This window comes from Notamacropus eugenii, chromosome 1, assembly GCF_028372415.1.
Source record: "Notamacropus eugenii isolate mMacEug1 chromosome 1, mMacEug1.pri_v2, whole genome shotgun sequence".
NCBI lineage: Eukaryota > Metazoa > Chordata > Mammalia > Diprotodontia > Macropodidae > Notamacropus > Notamacropus eugenii.
In genome coordinates, this window is record NC_092872.1 from 471,535,778 (window position 1) to 471,556,406 (window position 20,629).

General features: G+C 36.8%; 2 protein-coding genes across 3 annotated transcripts in view; both read left to right on the forward strand.

Moving 5' to 3' along the window:
• LPCAT2 (lysophosphatidylcholine acyltransferase 2) overlaps positions 1-20,629 on the forward strand; it is a 78,948-nt gene that overhangs the window by 55,387 nt on the left and 2,932 nt on the right. For both annotated transcript variants that reach the window (XM_072632246.1, XM_072632245.1), the window contains exons 12-13: positions 11,726-11,824; positions 16,572-16,713. In XM_072632246.1, the coding sequence (XP_072488347.1) occupies positions 11,726-11,824; positions 16,572-16,713 (241 nt within the window). The remainder of the gene's footprint in view (positions 1-11,725; positions 11,825-16,571; positions 16,714-20,629) is intronic.
• On the forward strand, positions 3,400-4,488 carry CAPNS2 (calpain small subunit 2). Its single transcript, XM_072632247.1, has one exon. It carries the CDS (start codon positions 3,533-3,535, stop codon positions 4,271-4,273), a length of 741 nt encoding a protein of 246 aa, XP_072488348.1. The 5' UTR covers positions 3,400-3,532; the 3' UTR covers positions 4,274-4,488.

Consider the following 20,629-nt stretch of genomic DNA (forward strand, 5'->3'; position numbering starts at 1 on the left):
GGTAGATGAGAGGGAGAAGGAGGAGGAAGGGTTATTGCTTGGAAGGAGAATCTCCTTCTATGAGAACATAGGGGATTTCAGTGTTGGGAGTGTTCTCTCTTATGCTACTTTCACTAAAAGTGAGACTGCCTTCACTTATTTTTCAGTTTTTAGAATCACTTTCATGTTTTGACTCACCGATTTTTTTTTCTTCACATTCACTTCTGACTAGGAATCTATTTAACAACACTTGTTTTTGACATTTTTTCTGAATGTCATGGAAATGTGATGTTGCACTATCATTAAAAATATTTGTGACTCTCATTGCTACAGCCTTACTTGGGTGATGTTTTTCAACAAAATTTTGCACTTTTCCCCATATCTGATAAACCTCCCTAATCTCACTTGACATGAGGGATTCCTCTGACCTCTCAACCTTCTCTTCAAATGAGAAATCCTCCTCAACCTCTTGCTGTTGCTCGTCATGCAGATCTATCAGCGCATTCTCTATCAGCTCCTTGCTATGTTCCTCTGCCTTCCTTTTCAGTCTCAATTTCAATGGGACCATTGTCACAAATATTGTTGGAGATGGTAGTCACTACCGTATACTTTTATGCAAAGTATTACCATACATACACAAACACATATGGACACACTTGTAATGGTACTGTTAAGAGCTATCGATGCTGCCTTCATGAAGGGTCAACTCTAAATGAGGCCAATTAGGTGGTATACCGATCTGAGGTTTCTTTGTTTGACATGAAAACAAAAAACAAAAAAAACAAAAAACATTGCCCTAGCTGTGCATCATCCCTTCACAAGCCTATCAGGTCCAGACATGATGCAGAATTGCATCATATAACCATATAGTAGTATATTATAAACAAGTCATTACACACATATTCCTGTGCATGCATGCTGGACTTCCTGACAATGGCGACATGCTCACTTGCCAGCAGTTGCTTGTTAAGATCTGTTGGTGGACTTGACCATCACTGATTGGTTATAACTTGTATTTTGTGTGTTTATTTGGAAAATAATGCAGTCTCTAGGACTATAACTCTGTTATACAACAGATAAAACATGTATGAATGATTTTTTTGAAATTTTCTAGCTTCCCTTCTTTCCTTATGCCTCTACCCCCTTATTTTTATTCAGTGCCCCCCAATTGCACCTGAGTCTACTAGCCCTCCCCCATTGTTCCAGTATCGCCCACTTAGGGAACCTATGGCCAGAAACAATAATCCTTTGTTGTTGATATCAGTCAAGCTCCCTTTTAGAGAATTATAGTCAGTGCAGGTCTCCATTTTAAGATCCGTGTAGAGAAGTTAGAGTAAAAAATACAAGTAAAAATGATGAAGGTGATCATTAGGACCTTGAGAAAAGTTAAAAGATGTTGTTTATTAGTCAAAAGATGGAAAAACAGAAGAATGATTTAATAACCACCTTCAGGTCTCTAAAAAGTTTATAAGAAAATTATGATAATGGAAGCCAAATAAGGAGAAATTAATTGCAGTAAAAAAAACAAAAACAAAAACAAAAACTTTCGATATAGAAAAATATGGAAAGATTTGGACTTATCAATGAAGATGTTATTCACCCTCAGAGAAACAGAGGACAAGCAAGTATGGTCTTATGAAGAAGCATATGAATGTATATATCTATATATGAATGTAATTATAGATATCTAAGTATATGTATGTGTTAATATATTATGTATGTATATATGCATGTTTGTGTCTGTCTGTCTGCTCCTCTGTCTATCCATCTGTCTGTCTGTCTGTCTGTCTGTCTGCTTGTCTATCTGTCTATGTTCATGCTTAACTGTAGCCTTCTGAGAGGGAGAAGAGGAAAAAAAGAACACAGTAAGAAGTGCACAGAAGAGAACAAAAGAAAACTTACGATGAATCAAAGAAAAGATACACAATTCTGAACATGTATATATTTATTATATAGCCTTTCTTGAAGTGGAAATTTATTGCTGTACATTTTGAATGCTTCTTTTTTCCTTTCTTATTGTGTATTTAAGTTTTAGTATTTAAGTTTAAAATAAATTATTTTTAGAAAGGGGAGGGCAACTAGGTGACACAGGGATAGAGTACCAGCCCTGGAGTCAGGAGGACCTCAGTTCAAATCTGGTCTCAGATACTTGACACTAGCTGTGTGACTCTAGGTAAGTCACTTAACCTCAACTGCATTGCAAAAAAAAAAAAAAAAAAAAGGAATATTTTAGATAGATAAAAGGAAGAACATCCTGAAAGGTGCTGAGAATTGGGCTTATCAGGAGAACACATGTAATATCCCTTCCTAGAAATATTTAAAAATAAGACTATGGATTATGTGAAGTACTATAAATGTGACTGAGGTCAGGATTTTGTGATCCTTAAAAAAATGGCAGTCATTTTCTTCCTGCTGTCTAAGAAAGACATTTTAGTCTTTATACCCCAAAGTATACCACTGTATAAAAGAGAAATAAAACCAAACATTCAGTGTAACAGTAGCACTGGGTATGAGGTATATGGATAAGGGATTGACCAGATGCACTATATCCAGTTCTTGTCTTTGGGACATTGTTTTATTCCTTAAATTCATCTTTCACTGCCTAGGAAGAGCATCCAAAGGTAGGGACAATGTGAAATTACTCTAAAAATGAGACAATATGAATCAATGCTGACTATATATTATTATAGGAAACAGAGCTCAGGAAAGTTAGATTACTTTGGATTATAAACTTTTAATTCTGCCTTCTTAATCTTGTTATCATCATACTGTAAAAGCCTAGAGAAGTCAGCTGGCCCATCTACAAAATTCCACTTGGGAATGCAGGTATCTGGGGATGAAGAATCTCTTGGATGTCTCTCTTTCCAAATAGCCTAATTCTTTTGTTTGGAATAATAGGTCAATCTGAATTCTTCTCAGGATCAGGAGTCATTCTTAAAGCAGAACAGACATCTTTTCACGATGGCAGACATTGGCAGATATAGGCAAATTGTTGTGCTGCTCAGGTCACTAGTCCCAGGCTTCTGAATAGAAGCTCAGCTGATGCTTGTTCAGCCACAAAACAAGGAGATAAATTAGGTGACTTTTCTAATCTCTAGGATTTTAGAATTCTGTAATTTAGTAAAATAATTATTTGGAAAAAGATCCCCTGACTTCTGAGCTAATGTGTTCCAGTGTCTCATATTTCTCCCTAGCAGAAGTATTAAAGTTATCAGGAAGGTGCTATAGGAAGAATTACAACATATAAAAGGATACATCTTACTTCCTAGTTGCTTATTACTCTTGTTAATGTAATGAAAAATTGATGTGGTTTTCATGATTTCACCAAAGTGGAGGAAAAGTTTGTTATTAGAACTCTTCTGAAGTGGGGGAGGTGCCAGGCTCTCATGGAATTCAGGCAGCTTAAGCCCAAGGGCTGGATGAGACATAAATGGGTGTGGTTTCGTCTAAGCAAGCACAGATGAACTAGTTTTTCTACATCTGCTGCTGAAACTCCATTACAGCTTTTGTCTCCTTTCGGAAACTTCTGCAACTTTCTTCTTACTCTGCCGGAATGTTTCTTGCAAAGGCATTTCTGGAAGGGGCAGATAAAGGAGGTCTTGGAGAAGCACTTGGAGGCCTCTTTGGTGGAGGAGGGCAAAGAGGAGGAGGAAATATTGGAGGCATTGTTGGGGGAATTGTAAACTTCATCAGTGAGGCTGCAGCAGCTAAGTATACACCTGAACCACCACCCCCTTACCAGCACTTTGCAAATGTGGAAGCCAGTGAAAGTGAGGAAGTTAGACAATTTCGGAGAATCTTTTATCGACTGGCTGGAGATGACATGGAAGTGAGTGCCACTGACCTGATGAACATTCTCAACAAGATTATTTCCAAGCACAAGGAACTGAATTCAGAAGGCTTTAGCCTTGACACTTGCCGGAGCATTGTAGCTGTGATGGATAGTGATGCGACAGGAAAACTAGGATTTGAGGAATTTAAGTATCTGTGGAACAACATCAAGAAATGGCAATGTGTTTACAAGCAGTATAACACTGACCATTCTCCTTCTCTTGGGAGTATGAAGCTGAAGGAAGCTATTCAGGCAGCAGGCTTCCAGCTAAATGAGCAACTGTACCAAATGATTATCCTTAGATATACTGAAGAAGATGGAAGCATGGATTTTAACAACTTCATTAGCTGCCTGGTACGTCTAGATGCCATGTTTCGTGCCTTTAAGTCACTAGATGGAGATCGAGATGGACAAATTCAAGTAAATATTCAAGAATGGCTGGAACTAACTATGTATTCCTGAAATAAATACTGAGAAGACACAGTCCTGCCCTGAGGATAGGACTGCTCTAAGTCTAGGTGTGTCTGTTGGAGATGGGGCAATACAGCTGCTGTTTGTCCACTCTGCAGTTTCTGAAATCTTGTACAGGTCTTTATTGCTTCATTAAAGCAGATTTTGATGCAAAATATGAGTAATTTGTATATTATCTCTGTAATAAATGTTTCATTTCTCTGAAATTGTATGTATATGTTTTTGTAGATGAAAGACTAGGTACATAAATCTTGAAGAGAATAGACTTAAAAATTTGTAATAATTTCCTCTTCTCAACTGAGAATTATTTGGTAAATGAATTCTTAGCAGTAGAAAATATTTACTAAGAGTAAAATAAAAAAAATCCTGGAATAAATCAATAAAATAGCCAGGGTTTCTCTCCTCTTACCCCTTTCCCCCTTATCTTTAAAAATATTTTTAATTTTTTTCCCTTGATTTCATGTCTGGTAATTCTACTATATTCTAAAATTTCTCTAAGAAATGAAAACAATATTCTAGCAAGTCAGTATTTCAAATTGTACAGTAATTTAAAAGCCTCAGAAATATAAGGATAAGCCATCATATGTGAAGATATTTCATTTTGGTAGAGGTTTTCTTTGTTTGCAGTTCTCCTATTCTTTACCTTTAGTCTCAAGCAGAGCATATGTGAAAAGTGATGTTGTTTTGTTGTTCTGTTTATTTTTAAGGGGTCAGAAAGAACAAGGACTAGAAGGGCGTATCTTTGGTTTAGAATGTCCTTGGCTGCCTTAATGAATCAAAAGAATCACTCTTACAAGCACTTCGTGCAAAATCAGGCTTGCCTAGTTGATGTTAGCCAGCTCCTGTCATGTCTTGCCTTGCCTTGGAGCAAGGAAAATTCTTCTGTTCATCTTCACAAACTGAAGACAGAATTGTAAGCTGAATGGAATGCAAAGCAATGTTGGAAATAAATCTAGGGCTTTCGTGTAAAGCTCTCTTGTGATGATGCCCCTATATCATAGTTGAGACTGAGGCCAGCCTGGAATAACATAGGGTTAGCCTGCTTATCCATTTTCTAAAAGAAGGGAGGAAGGAAAAAAAAAAGAAATTGACACTGTAGGATATATCAGGAGGGAAGTGATAAAAATAATCATGAATATGATTTTCTAATTTGATACTAATAATAGGCATTTATTTTATATTGCGCTTATGGGTCAGGCACTATAGTAAGCACTTTACAATTATCATTTCATTTGTTCCTTAAAACCCTGTGTTTTCAATCATTTTTCATGTGTCTTAACTCTTTGTGACTGTATCTGGGGTTTTCTTGGCAAAAATACTGGAGTGGTTTGCCATTTCCTTTTCCAGCTCATTTTTATTGATAAGGAAACTGAGGCAAACAGGGTTAAGTGACTTGCCCAGGGTCACATAGCTAAGTAGATGTCTGAGGCTGGATTTGAACTCAGGCCTTCCTGATTCTAGGATGGTTGCTCTGTCTACTGTGTCACCTTGCTGCCTAACAACTGTGGAAGGTAGGTGCTATTATTATTCCTTTTTTTACAGGTGAGGAGACTGAGGCAAACAGGTTAAGCAACTCTTGTAGGGTAATAGGCCAAATTTAAGGACTTTTTGCCTCCAGCCTTGGTATTCTCTCCACTGCTCCACCTAGCTGCTCCTTTAATTTTGATTTGACTATAAGCTTTGTGTTTCAGACTCCACACTTTTTAGATTGTAGGTATAGAGCTAGAAGGATTCTTGGAGGTCATCAAATCCAAGCTATTTATTTTATAGGTGAGGAAACAGAGGCACAGAGTGGCTTAGTACTTTGCAAACCCAATCCCAGACTAGAGTAAATTAGATATCTTGTCAAACCACATATTAGAATGCTGTTTAAGACTTTATTGCACATTTGTTGTACATTACTTTCCTTCATTTGTATTTGATAGATAGACAGTGAATAATGAGGTAGAAGAGACCGTCCTCCCTCTTTGATTCTCAATCAGAAGAAACAACCATGTGGTGATGATGTTACTACTAATAATGACATAGCTGCTATGTCATAGTCTTTAATTGGTTATCAGAAATTACTTTTGAAATTGATGAGGATGAAATTTGACATCTGTGATTACTGCCACTACTGTTATTAAACGATATTAGTTACGTACATGCATATAACTGATCTCAGTAACATATAACTTCCTTCAAGAATCTTATAAATTAAACTTGATTTGGTGAGTCACCTTTATGAGACATAAGTGTAAAGTAAATTGTTTGCACAAACTGTGGGAAAATGACTCATTACTTTACAGTCGCACCTAACCCATTAGACCTGAGTAGAATGATTACTCCCACATAGCTGGATTTGAACCTTAATTCTGCTCCTTATTGCTTCTTGCATCTCTAGGCAAGACTTTTTGAGCCTCTGTTTCCTCATTTATAAAGAGACATGTGGTACAGTGGGAACAACAGTGGCTCTGAAGTCAGGGGACCTGGCTTCAAACCTCATCTCTAATACTATTTCTATTTAAGCTCTCTTTACTTTTAATATTTTGAGGGTCCAAGATTTACTGGTATGCATTCTTTCACTTAGCTTGATAGAGAGCTATACTTAGGGGTCAGAAATCACAGGGCCATCAAAAGAGACCAAGAAGGAGTGGTTGGATAGGTAGGGGAACTGGGGAAGGACATTTTGACAATAGCCACCAAAGAGGAATGTGTTCAGGAGGGAAGGCTTGGTTATCATTGCTGAATGCTACTGAAAAGTCAGGATGGTTCAGCACTGAAGAAAGGACATCATTAACTGAGCAACTCAGAGCTCTTTTGTTGACCTTCAAGACGCTGTTTCAGTTGACTGGCAGGTTTGTCTCAGTCAGATTGCAAGAGGTAAGGAGTGAGTGGGAGGTAAAGTGGAGGCAGCAAGTATTAATTACCCTTTTTAGAAGTTTAGTATTGAACAGAAAAGGGAAATATAGAATGATGGCTTTTAGAGAGTGGCAAGGTCAAGAGAAAGTATGAGGGATGGGAAGAACTCTGCATTTGTGGGTGATGGCAAGGTGTTAAGTACACATTGCTCTTTAGGATCTTAGGAATAATAATACATAAAACAACAAGCCAAACAAAACAGATCAATATAGTGGTCTGTGAACCCCAAATTTCTACTCATTACCAGTTTGGCTTATGTGTACCTCAAGTGTATCAAATGTTCATAGTATCCACTGTAATATCCAAAAGCACCTTTTGAATCACTAAAAAAGATTAAATTGTGTATTTAAGCAGTATTAAGTAGGGGCAAATAGATGGTGCAGTGGATAGAGTGCCAGGCCTGAAGTCAGGAAAACCTGAGTTCAAATATGATCTTAGATACTTACTAGCTGTGTGACACTGTCAAGTCACTTAATCCTGTTTGCCTCAGTTTCCTCATCTATAAAACGAGCTGGAAAAGGATGTGGCAAACCATTCTAGTATCTGTCTTAGCCAAGAAAATCCCAAGTGGGGTCACAAAGAGTCAGATACAACTGAAATGATTGTGTATTAAGTATATCTCTCAAATTTTTTGAAATTTAGTATTATAATAATAGTTATAATTATTCCCCTTTATATAGCTCTTATATTCAGCTCTTCTTCATATTCTTCTTCAAAGTAACATTGGGTTAAAGAGTTCAAATATTACCATGTTTTACGGATGAGAAAACTGAGACTTACAGTTTGTGTTACAGCATAGGGTCACACAGTTATTAATATGCAGTCTGGGACTTGAATCCAGGTCTCCTGACTCTTTATCCAGTGTTTCTGTTATACTGTACTCCCTTTAATGTTCTCTTTTTAATCTTAGTCTTCACCAAATCAGGGCATCTTATTCTCTTATGCTGGATAATTGAGAATTTATTGTACCATTGTATCATGGCTATAATAATACATTGAGTGTCTTCCTACCTCTTCCCCCCCATTTTAAGTCTTTGTTTCTGAGAGATATGAATAACTGTCTTCTTTATACCTATGATACCAGCAGTATATGTAGTGCTTTGTACGAGAAACAATAAGATATAGTAGATGGCACTTAAGTTGGAGTCAGGAGGCCATGAGTTCAAATTTTACCTCAGAAACTTACTAGTTGGGTGACCTTGGACAAATCACTTGCCATCGCTTTTTCTTACTTTTCTCATTTGCAAGTGCAAGTGTGCTTGGTTTCTGTGGTTTCTAAGGCTATTTCCAGCTCTAAATCTTTGATGCTATGATTTCTAAAATAAAGATGACTCTCCTGTTGAGAGCTCCCAAAGCCCATAGGATGAAGTCTGGGCTGTGCCTAGCTGTGTGACCATGTGTGAGTTACTTTTCTTTTCTGAGCTTCACTCAGTTTCCTCTCTGTTTAAATGAGGGAGTTGGGTTAAAGATAATGTCTCCATCCATAAAGCTCTCAAGTTCCCGATCTCAAATTTCAAATTCTATAAATAAATAAACCTGGCCAAGCCATATTAAAAAAATAATAGCATCTTCCAGGGTATGGGCAATGTTTCATTTGCCTTAGATAGTTGAATTAGGACTTCCTAATTTCCCTTTCTATGACATTGTTTTGTTTATTAGATTAATTTCTGACCACATAAAATTTTAGGAAAAAACACCAACTGAGAGGCCTGAATATAATAAGTCCTATGTTATGACTCATATGCTTTCTCTGTTTCCCTACCTGAAAAGTAGAAGACAATGACTGACCTAAGTTATTTCCAAGATGTTGTAAGTTTATATAATTAAGGTAATGTACTTTGAACATCTGAGAATAAAGGCACAATGTAAACTGAAAGTGATGTTTTCCAGCGATTATATGTTCTCTTTTAAAGCTACGGTGTAATTAATATAATATCAGTGGTCATGGATCCACTGTTCAGGAGAACTTTAAGACATCACAGTGATGTTTAGCTAAGAATGTGGCTTGCAGGTGAAATTGATTCGTGTTCTGAGCAAAATAGTCATAGTAGGCTTAGTCAAATCTTCTACATTTAACCACAGTTGGACAGTCCCATCAGGAAACTGGTGATGAGTCCAGGCTGGCAGAGTCTTGGAGAGTTGAGTTTTAGTCCTGTTTCTTCCATAGATTTACTATTTTTGTTGTTCCTTCATTCTTGAAGAGGACCATGACATCAAGAAGAAAATGCCATGACATGCAAGTGAGTTGGATTTAAGTGAGGGAAGGTTGTGCAAAGTCATCAGCCTCACTTTCTCCTTGGGAACCAACTGGGTCCAGTAACAAGATATAGATTAAAATGACTGGAGATGTCCCAGGATGCAGTGGGAAACCTTGGCCTTTTAAGCTAAGGTTTTTTAACAGGTCTCAGTTTTACTGAGGCAATACCCATTAAGTAATTAAGGCTAGGTAAGAAATGAGTCAGTGAATGGCCTCTTTTAACTAGTCAAAAACAAAAATCTATCTGGGAGGGGAAGACCCTCAGAATTTCTGCCCAAAATGGAAATAATTGCTTTTTACATTCATTCTGAGCCAATCAGGGCCCAACAATGGCCAAGTGGAGCTTGGTCTGGGACCTTTTGTTGGCCAGTCAATGAGACCCAGAATGATTTGGTTTAAGACAGGTCCTTAAGAAGTAAATCTAGCCCATAAACCTTAAGATGTCTTGCTAGGTTTCTGAGATCAAAATTTATATTCCTTTGGACAGAGCACCCATATGTAAGGATATGATATTCTATATGAACAGAGGAAAAGACAGGGAAAGAAGAAAGGAAGAAAATAAAGAAAGAGCTAGCTGTGTTGCCCAACTAGCCAGTTCCAGTTGGTTTGCCAGTGGGGCAGCTCTTACTACTACTCACAGAGTTTGGTGTTTGTTCTCTGTACGCAAGGAGGACCATGACATCAGGGAGGTGAAGCCATGACATACAAATGAATTAGATTTAAGTGTGTGTGTGGGGGGGGGGTAGGGTTGTGCAAAGTCATCAGCCTCACTTTCTCCTTTAGAGTCATCTGGGTCTAGATCAGGATGGCTGGAGATTACCTGGGATGTTGTGATAGCTTGGGGTTTATGGGCTAGAGTTCTTAAGGACCATGGATTAAACCCAAACCATTCTCTCATTGATTGGACGACAGAAGGTCCCAGGCCAAGCCCCAGTTGGTCATTGTTTGGACCCTGATTGGCTCAGAATGAATGTAAACAGCAATTGCTTCTATTTTGGCCAGAAACTTTGCAGGTCTTCCTCTCCTAGATTGTTTTTTTTTTAAATTTTGCTGAGTAAAAATGGTCATTTTCTGCCTCATTTCTTAGCTAGTCTTAATCACTGAATGGGTATAGCTTCAGACTCACTATATGACTTTTGAGAAACAGCTTTACCTCTTTGTTCTTTAATTTCTGTAGTGGAAATTAAAGATAAAAAAGTACTTCCCTTTTCTCCTTTGCCTTCATAGGAATGTTTCAAAGACAGAAGAGGTAATGATATAACTTCTTAGGCTGCTTTAAGGGAAGGTTCTGTGCAGGAATGGGGAACCTGTGGCCTCAAGGCTACATGTGGCCCTCTAGGTCCTTGGGTGTGGCCTTTTTATTAAGGGGATTTGTCTGTGAAGTTTGAATTCACTCCCAGTGCAGCACTTGAGCACCAAGAGGGCAGCATGTGGCCTTGAGGCTGCAGGTTCCCCACCTCTGGTTCTGTGTTAGGCTGATTTGAGAGATTAGAAGTATTTTTTATGATAGAAGTAAAATCTTAGTCAGAACTGAAGACCTGCATTTCACTGATGACAAGTGTTCTGTGATAGTTTGTCAAACATTTTACTAGCTTTTGTGGTTCTAGTTGATGGTTTAACTAGGAATTCCTCTGAGAGTCTGCTGCCAAGATGACTGTCATAGCACTTGGAATTTCTAACTCATAGTATTTGTCTCAAAGGTGTTCAGATGCTTTATTGTGTTTTTTTTAATCTTCTTTATCATCCTTATCGCTGACCTAACCTCTACAACTCCAGTGAAAGCTGAATGCTCATGGTATTGGTGGCAAGGTAAATAGCAAATATGATTGGTTCTCCTGGTCTTTCAGATAATTGGTGCATTTCAGAGTTGAATGGGGACTTCAAGTGCCATCTAACCCAATCCAAACATGTCCAAGAATCCCCCTCTACCCCCACTCCAAGAAGTAGTCATTTAACCTTAGCTTAAAAAGGGAGAGAGAATGCACTGTCTTTTCAGGCAGTGCGTTTCATTTTTTGGTTAGTTCTAATTGTTAGGAAGGTTCTCTTTATATTGAGCCAAAAATCTGCTTCCCTTCAACTTTTTCCCATTTCTTCTACTCCTGCAGATGGATGGGTTATTTGCCTGTAGCTGCACCACAATATAAACTTATTTTCCACATAACCACAGTGCATGAAGTTGTTGCTGAGCTGCAGCATAACTGAATTGTAATGTCACCCAGCATTTTCTTGTTAATAATGATTTGCCTGTTGGACCTCATAACTGAATTCTCCTCATCCCCTCACAGAATCATGATGGCAGCATAGACTTCAGGGAATATGTGATTGGTCTGGCCGTCCTGTGTAATCCTGCCAATACAGAAGAACTCATCCAGGTGGCATTTAAGGTACTGTCAGCCCCATTGAGGGAATCTTGTTCAGCCTCACAAATGAGTGTTGACTGTAAATGTATTACTTAAAAATCCATGAATCTCTTAGAGGAATTTATAGATCCACTGTGACATGTACGCAGAAATAATATGGTTAAATCAATTGGCACTGACAGTGAAGGAAATGCAGGTGTCAGTTTTGTCATAAAGACCTTTGAAAGCAAATTTGTAACAATGTCACTGTTAAGGAGCGAGTGATTTAACAAATTAAGTTAGAAAATTATCTCCCGTTTTAGCTTCCTCATTTTGAAGCCCTTAAATGTGATTTACAAATAAGCAATGTCGGCCATTAACTTGTTTAGTGCCAGAATTTCCCTGGTTTCTTGATTCTACTTGGTTGTGATTGTATTTGTATAGCCTGCTGGCCCATGGTCAATAGAGGCTGGACTTCCAGGTTTGTTTTTCTTTCTACTAATATGAATGAATTTACTCTTTGCCATCTCTCTGGTCACGTAAGAAGAATATTTGTGGTTTTTGTTGTACTGGTATCTTTAATTAGTAGCACTATAAATTCATCATATATCTTGATTATTTTCTAAGAATTTAATAGCCCTTATTATCTCATTTGTAATTTCAGTGGGGAATAGAAGGTTAAGTAGTTATAATATAAATAGGTACAATAGCTAAGTAGTTATGGCTAAGTGGTTTCCATTCCAGTGGAATTGGATATGGAAGCATTGGTCCTGTGAAACCCTGTGAAACCAGTAGTGTATCTCCTACAAAAATATAGGTATTAATAATAGGAAGCAGAATGCAAGCTCAAAGTTTATTTGCTGGTTCTTTGCAAAAGATGCTATACCGAATCAGCTTGTGAATGGGCTTTCCCTTTTGAGTTTCAGACTTACATGGTTGAATCTCAGTAATCACACAAATTTCGTTCCCTCTTCTCTATCACGTCTCTATAACAGCAACAGTCACAGTAGTTAACATTTAAGTAGCACCTTAAAGTCTACAACCAACCTGTGAGGTAGGTATCATAATTGTTCCCATTTTACATGTGAGAATTCTTAATAATCATATAATTTTGTCTTCCCCTAATAACATGTGATTTTTATGCTACCAGGGGATTTCAAATCAGGGAATCTGCATTTAAATACTGTATTAAATACTGTATTTAAATGTCTGTATGACATTCGATAACTCCCTTTTCCTCTCTTTATGAAAGTGATGATTTCTAAGTTTCCTTCCAACTCTAAATTCTATGAGGCCATAATTACAAGGTTAGTTAAATGAATAAAAATTTAGCACTTACCAATGAAAGGTCTTATACAAAATGTGATCTTTTATCACAATAATTATTGCCCATTAGTATTTGTTAGATATTTATCTATTCTATACTATTCTGGAAAATTAAAACAAAAATGAAGTAAAACCTTATGACCATAATTAATTCTCTCCTTTTATTAAGGGCATAATATTGGATTATTGTTATTAATAACATCAATAACAATATCCTGCATTTGTATAATGCTCACCACTTTTTATTCTTTCACATACATTTTATCATTTAATGTTAACCTTTCCCACATAGAGAAATATGTCCTAATCTCATGTTCTCTAACATGGCCATTTATCTTAGTCTGTGTTAAAAATGTAATATCATGTTTATATAATATCCTTGAAGCTACATGAAATGTTTGAGAGAAATTTTACTTCCTTTTTAGCCTCTTACCTGCTGAATAGTGTTTCTCTAGCCAGTTGCCATCACTGTCACCAGAACAGGGTGACTATTTTTTTTTTTTGGTTCCGTCTCAGACTTGTTTATTGTCCCTTCTATAGAAGGGCCTTTCCCTTACTATAGAGATCAGGATAGGAATAAGACCTGTTCTTTTGGCCTAATACATTGAGGAAACTTCCTCTACCAAGAAACAGTAGTACCTTATCTGCAATTTATAATGTTAGAAAGTTGTTCAGAGAATGGTGAGCTTAAGTGACCTTGTCTAGGGACATACAGTCAGTAAGTGTCATAAGTGGAACTGGAACTCAAGCCTTCCTGGCTTTGATACCAGTTCTCTCACATTGACACCATGTCATGATGCATAACTCTTACTATGTCCACAGTAATTAAATCCATATTAGTCATAGCCAGTAAGGGTCAAAATGTTTCTATTTTGTTTTGTGAGGTGCAAATCATCAGTTCATATTTAATAAGCACCTACTGTTGCCGGGAACTATGCTATGTGTTAGAGATACAAAGAAATACAAAAACATTATCTGCCTTCAAGGAGCTCATAGCCTAAATGTTTTTGGGGAGTGCAAACATGCAAAACTTGTACCTGATAGAGAGATAGATGAATGGATGGATAGATAGATACATAGATAGATATAGGAAAAAGTAGACATAATCTCAGTGAGAAGGCAAAGGCATTAAGAGAGACTAAGAAAAGTTTTTAAAGCTTTATAAATAGCACTACAAGTGGAATCAGAGGACCTCAGTTCAAGTATGAACTCTGCCACTTATTGATAGTGCAAACCCTAGTTGGGCAAGTCACTTAATCTCCTCAAAATCTGTTTTCCTTCTCACTGAAATGAGAGTGTGCTACTCCATGGCTTTTCAAGTCCCTTCCAGATCAAAATCTATGATCCTATGCGTCTTTGAACAAATGAATTCAATAATTGATCCAATGGGAACACTGGAGTGGTATACTGTAGAAATTAGTGTTAAAGTTTTTGCCATCACATTAGCCTTTCTCCTAGTAGAAATGGGATGTTTTAATTTTTTTTAAATGAATGGCAACTCTAAAGCACCTTCATTCCCTCTCCTCCTTGCTCTTATTTTCCATAATCTCTGAAGTTAAAAGTACAGAAAAAAATTTAGAAACCCCACAAACAATAGGAATCTATCCCATTGGTAGGAATGAGACCAGCTCAAAGGCTGGCATTTTTGATCAAAAATACTCTTGGTATTACTCCAGGAAAACTTTTCTCTGGGTATGTTACCTCTCACCTCCCTCCTTTCTAGAACCTAACCTAATTAATTTTCTTTTCCTTCTGTGCCATTTTGAAGCCACTATCTTTGTATTGTCTTGAGTCAGCTCCTTTGTTTTTTCAGTCTTCTGTTCTTTGCTCTTACACAATAAGTTGAACCAGATCATCTTTGAAGGCCCTTCTTACTCTAAATTTCTGTGTTCTAAGGATTTTTTCAATTTTGACATTGTGAGATCTTATGATTTCTGACTTGTTCATATCTTTTTTTTTTCCTGTAAACCTCTGCTTGCAAAAACAAATTGCCTTCCTCACAACCTCCATTGAAAAAACAAAATACACATATTTAGGAGAACTAGCAGGACTAGTTTTTATTTTTAACCAATTGACCAGTTTTCTATATTTATTCTTCAGCAATTTGTGAGCAGAAGCAACACAGAATAAGGCAGGGGCAAAAGAGTGAGTCAGAACAACTGAGTTTGAAACCTGGTTCTGTTATTGAGTCCCTCTGTGATTTGGATAAGTTAGTTAACTTCTCTCAACCCAAATTAATCTTGGGTAAAATAAGGTAGTTAGACCAGCCCATCTCTAACGGCTTTCTGCCATTCCATCATTCTTTGTCCTATGATTTTTGTGCTTCTGAGTTCAATGGACTGAATTCAAGAGTTAGAGACTTTAAGAGATGAATTAAGAACTGAACCTTACCCTCAATGAACTTAAAGTTCATTCCTATAGTTGTTTTCCAGTGTGTCTGTACTGTACACATTTGAAAAGTGCTTGAGAACCTAGAGAATATAGATTTGAAGGTACCCAGAGAGCAAAATATGCCTGAAATTTGAAAATGTCAGAGAAGTGAGAGATCATGAAGCTGAGATGTCACATACAGAAATGTTGATGTTTGGGTGAGGAACATGAGTGAGTATTATTAAGGTAGCAGGAAGTATAGCAATGACCCTGGACAAGTCACCAACCATCTCCCTATTTACTTCATAAGAGAGTTAGGTTAAATGGCCTGTAATGTCCCTGATAACACTAAATCTGTGATCTAATGAATCATTCAATTCACAGTTATTTTGTGTCAGATATAATGAAAAGAGAAAAGCTGAAGACCATGTACTATGGGCTGTGGGTTTCACTCAATCAGGCAGAGAAGTTAAACTACCTCATCCTAGGACCAGTGAAATGATTAAGAGTAGGAACCATCTTTTGCCTTTCTTTATATCTTCAGGGTTTTGAACAGTGCCTGACACATAGTAGGGGTTTAAGAAATACTCACTGACTGAATGACTATGGTATGGAAAAGAATGACTGATAACAAAGACATGTACTTCATGGAAAATAATACTCGTAAGGAAAAAAAAAAGAATTATCATTGCTTTGTAGCTTTGTCCACCCTGAGCACTTGTCAGTTCCTTAACACAGAATCGGATGACCATAGGAAACTAAGCACTTCGTCCAAAGATACACATTCTCTTTTACTTAGGACCATTAACTTAGTCACATTTTCTAATTATATTTTCCACACAAATTACTTCATAAGGCAAATATGATTGTAATTAGAGATTCTGGCAAATAGACTTTCTGTCAGTTTAATTTATTTAATGTCAGTTGACTCCATTTTTTTAAAAAGATTTCTGAAAATTTATCTGGAAGTGTACCAAATCTAAATGACAACTGTAGAAGGATTTTGAATACCAGGGAATATCATTATATATTTTGAAAGATTACTCTGCACTAGTATCCCTGTCAGAAAGTTAATCCTTTAATCTTTCTCTTTCAGCTTTTTGATGTTGATGAGGATGGCTACATAACAGAGGAAGAATTTGCCACCATTTTGCAAGCATCTCTTGGAGTACCTGACCTTAATGTTTCTGGCCTCTTCCGGGAAATAGCGAAAGGGGACTCAACACATGTTTCCTACAGTGAGTATGCTCTATACTCCAGCATTACAAATTTGGTTCCTTAGTAGTACTTCTAGCTAACAGATTTTTCTTACAATATTCTATATTGTCCTTCCATACATGCTACCTTTGGGGCCTTTATCAGATCCTCTGCCCTACTATGGGTCATCTGTCTTGAACTAGAAGTAGCAATTATGCTTTCTTCTGCTATGGTTGTATCTGAAGCTTAACAAGCATATTGTCCATGGTGTGCTGTAACCCAAATAGAGCAGCCTGAGGGATTTATGGACAACATCAACACTTTGCTTGATAGACTGTGACCCCCACGTCTATGAAGGGAAAGAGGCATCATTCCTCACCTTGTAACCTGACACAGACTTACCATAACATAGAGGTAGATAGGTATAGATTTAGATATAGATATATGAGAGAGATATAGACATCTCTCTCTATATAGATACATATCTTTCTATGGATATCTATCTAGATCTATCTAAATCTACCTAGACATGTCATATAGACATATCTATATCTATAATCTATGTATATCTACCTGTATTTATGTATCTATATATGTATCTATTTGACAAAACTAGCTAATATCTACCTATATCTATTTGACTGACATCTAACTATATCTCTGTAGGCAACATGAATCCCAGTGGATTAATTCATTTCAGTCAAACAGACATTTAGTAGTTATCTGCTTTGTATCAGTGAGTATGCTACTCTCTGGAGATACAAAGACAACACAACCTCTGTCCTCAAGGAGCTCATTCTCTACTGGAGAGAAACAACATATGCACAAAACTAAATGTAAAATCGTTATAAAGTAATTTTGTGCATGGTGCTTGAGTTAGGCCTTGAAGAGAGCTGGAGGTTTGTTCTAAGTGGCAGATGTGGAGAGGCAGAACATTCCATATGTGGGGGCACAGACTATATAAAGACATGGAGGGAGTAGATGAAAATCTATGAACAAGAAATAGCCAAGTAGCCCAGTTTGGTTGCAGTTATCCTGCTTGAGGGGAAGTAATATATAATCAGCCTGTGAAGCCCAGATTAGAGTCAAATTGGGAAGAGTTTTCTTTAAAAGGCAATCAGAGGAGTTTGGTTTTTCCTAGAAACAGTAGGGGGCCACTGAAGTTTGTTGAGGTGAGATGTGCTTTAGAAATACCAGTTTGGTAGCTGGGTAGAAGATGGTTTAGAGAAGGGAAAAGCTAAGGGAGGAAGACTATATTAGGAGGCTATTGCAGTTTTCCACATGATAGGAAAATGTTTGAACCTGTGAACTTCCCAGGGTGTTTGTTGACTTACAAAGAATATACCTATAGAGTTCCAATAGGTTTCATTTTGCCAAAAATTTTACTATAGTAATGAACTTATTCTTGTTGAATTATTAGTCTCTTTAGACCCATTTTATAGAGTTTACAATTCTCTACTCCACTATTCTCTACTCTAAGGACTTAATAAATATAAACGTAGAATCCCTAAATTTTAGAGTTCTGGAGATAGTGAATAGCTGGTCTGAAAATTCACTTTCTCCTTTGATGTCGGAAGAGGTTTTGTTTGCTGACTTTAAGATGAAAGGAAGATTTGATCTTATAATTTCATTTTTACATAATTTAGCAACTACTTGTTCTTCACTATTCCATATTGAGTTGTTAGTTGCTTAGAGCTCTTTCTTTACTAATTGTTGTTTTAGTTTAAGTGTTTCAGTCATGTCCAACTTTTCATGACTCCATTTGGGTTTTTCTTGGAGAAGACGCTGGAGTAGTTTTCCAGCTCATTTTACAAATGAGGAAACTGAGGCAAACAAAGTTAAGTGACGTACCTAGGGTCATATAGCTAGTAAGTGTCTGAGGCCAGATTTGAACTTAGGAAAATGAGTTTTCCTGACTCCAGGCCTGGCATTCTATCTATAGAGCCACCTAGCTGCCCAAATTCATTTAAAAAAAAAAATAAAGAATGACCAAATGAGCACATGTGTATTGAGAGAAAGATTTGAGTATTATTGCTAGCATGACTATTTTTCCTTCTCATGGTTGAACAATCTATTTCCCTTAATTTTTATCTTCAAAATAAGAATTAGAATAATTTTTCTGAAGAAGCGGAGACATCAACTCCTTTTCAGTCCGATGATAGCAAATGATTTAAAAATGTTGTAGGTGAAAAGTCATAATTTTCTGTCAACTAAAAACAAATACTTTTTTGTAAGGTGAAAACAATTGTTTATCAAAAAGAACCCTTCTTTCTCTCTCCACCCCCACCCTGTGTCACCCCTGTATTCCACCCAGCGATTGATATTGGATGAGTTTTTTGCTTCAATTTTATTCATGTACAAATTTAGGGTGGAATGTGGATAAGGTCTGGAACTGTGATTTCAGTGGTGTAATTGACCCTTCTGGTAAGTAATAGTAGAGGTTGGCACTTTTTAGGCAGAAAAATCTTACAGATGTATAGTCCTAAAAGAGTTGCCTAGAATACTGAGAGTTTGAATGATTTGCCCAGCATCACATTCAATTTTTGTTTTAATGCTTTTCACAAATCAAATTAAAGCATAATCTGATTTAATTTCATAAACAGTTTCTCCCAGAAATGGGTACCACTTTGATTTCATCATGCCAGAGGCTGAGATGTTGGTCATTTCAACAGAATACAGGCCTTAGAGTTAAGACCCCTGAATTCAATCGTGTCAGCTCTCACATTGACTTACTTTCTGACCTTTGGAAAGCTGTGTTCCTCTTTGGATTTAGGCTCCACTACTAGTCCTTGAAGTAAACTAGTAAGTTGGTCCTATTGAAAAGGGAATTTAGAAGGAATATTTAATAGCTTTGAGACTTTTGGAAGTTTAAAATGGTTACTGAATATTAACTTATGGTTTTAGCTTTACTCTATGGTTCATTAATCTATCATAAGGAACTATCAATACAATTTTAACTTTTGGAAAGTGATTGATGATTCAAAGTACTGAATAAAGGATATGGGTGGTTACAGATCTCAGTGAGGAAATAACAGCCAAGGACTCCTACCTTTGAAAGGCATCAGTAGTATAATGATAAAAATACAAACTTCCCTTTGCTCTATAGTTATAAAAGCCTTTAGCCATACTAAAAAGCATGGAGAAACTGAATAATATGGGGCAGATTCAAGGATTAGGCCTTCTCTTTTGGGATGAAGTGCTGAGGTTCAAATTTTGATACTAAACCTAATCCTTTCACCCTAATTCTTCAAGCATGAACTACTTGAGACAAAAACTCATTTATTTCTTGTCAAAAGGTCTTGTACCATCATGTACTTTGAGACTGTTAGGTGTTTTTTATCAGACTGCATTTACCACCTTATTAAGGGAGATTTTCTTTTCGTTTTTCTTTTTTTTAAATACTGAAACTTAAATATGCAATAAGACAAGAAAAAAAAGCATGTTGTGCACAGCAGAACATGAGAGGATTCAAAATATATAGCAATAAATTTTCATTTCAAGAAAGCCTATAAATTAAAAGCTATGTGTTATGTTGAAAGCTGTTCATCTTTTCTTTGCTTCCTTGTAGGTTTTCATTTGTTCTCTGCTGTAAGCTTTTTACTTCGTTCTTTTTCCTCCTTCCTTTCTCCTCCCCCCCCATCCCTGGAGGCTACAATTAAGAATGGATATATTTATATATAGATATTGATATATACATATACTTAAACACACACACACACATACACATATGAACATAAACTTTCCCTAAGAGATTCAGCTGGTAATCTTTGTTTTTATGTTTGTATCTATTTCTTGTCCCTCCTGACTCCTCTACTTTACTCGTACCTGATACCTTGCCCTCCTATAACCTATCCCACTCCAAGTCTCCCTCTCTTATCTTCCCATTCCCATAAATCTAAACACCCTTTTATACCTCCATTTAACCTATTCCCTCACACTCTCCTCCAAAGATCCCTC

Excerpts from the sequence above, each read along its gene's own strand:
- CAPNS2 (XM_072632247.1), top strand. The coding sequence starts at position 3,533 with ATGTTTCTTGCAAAGGCATTTCTGGAAGGGGCAGATAAAGGAGGTCTT.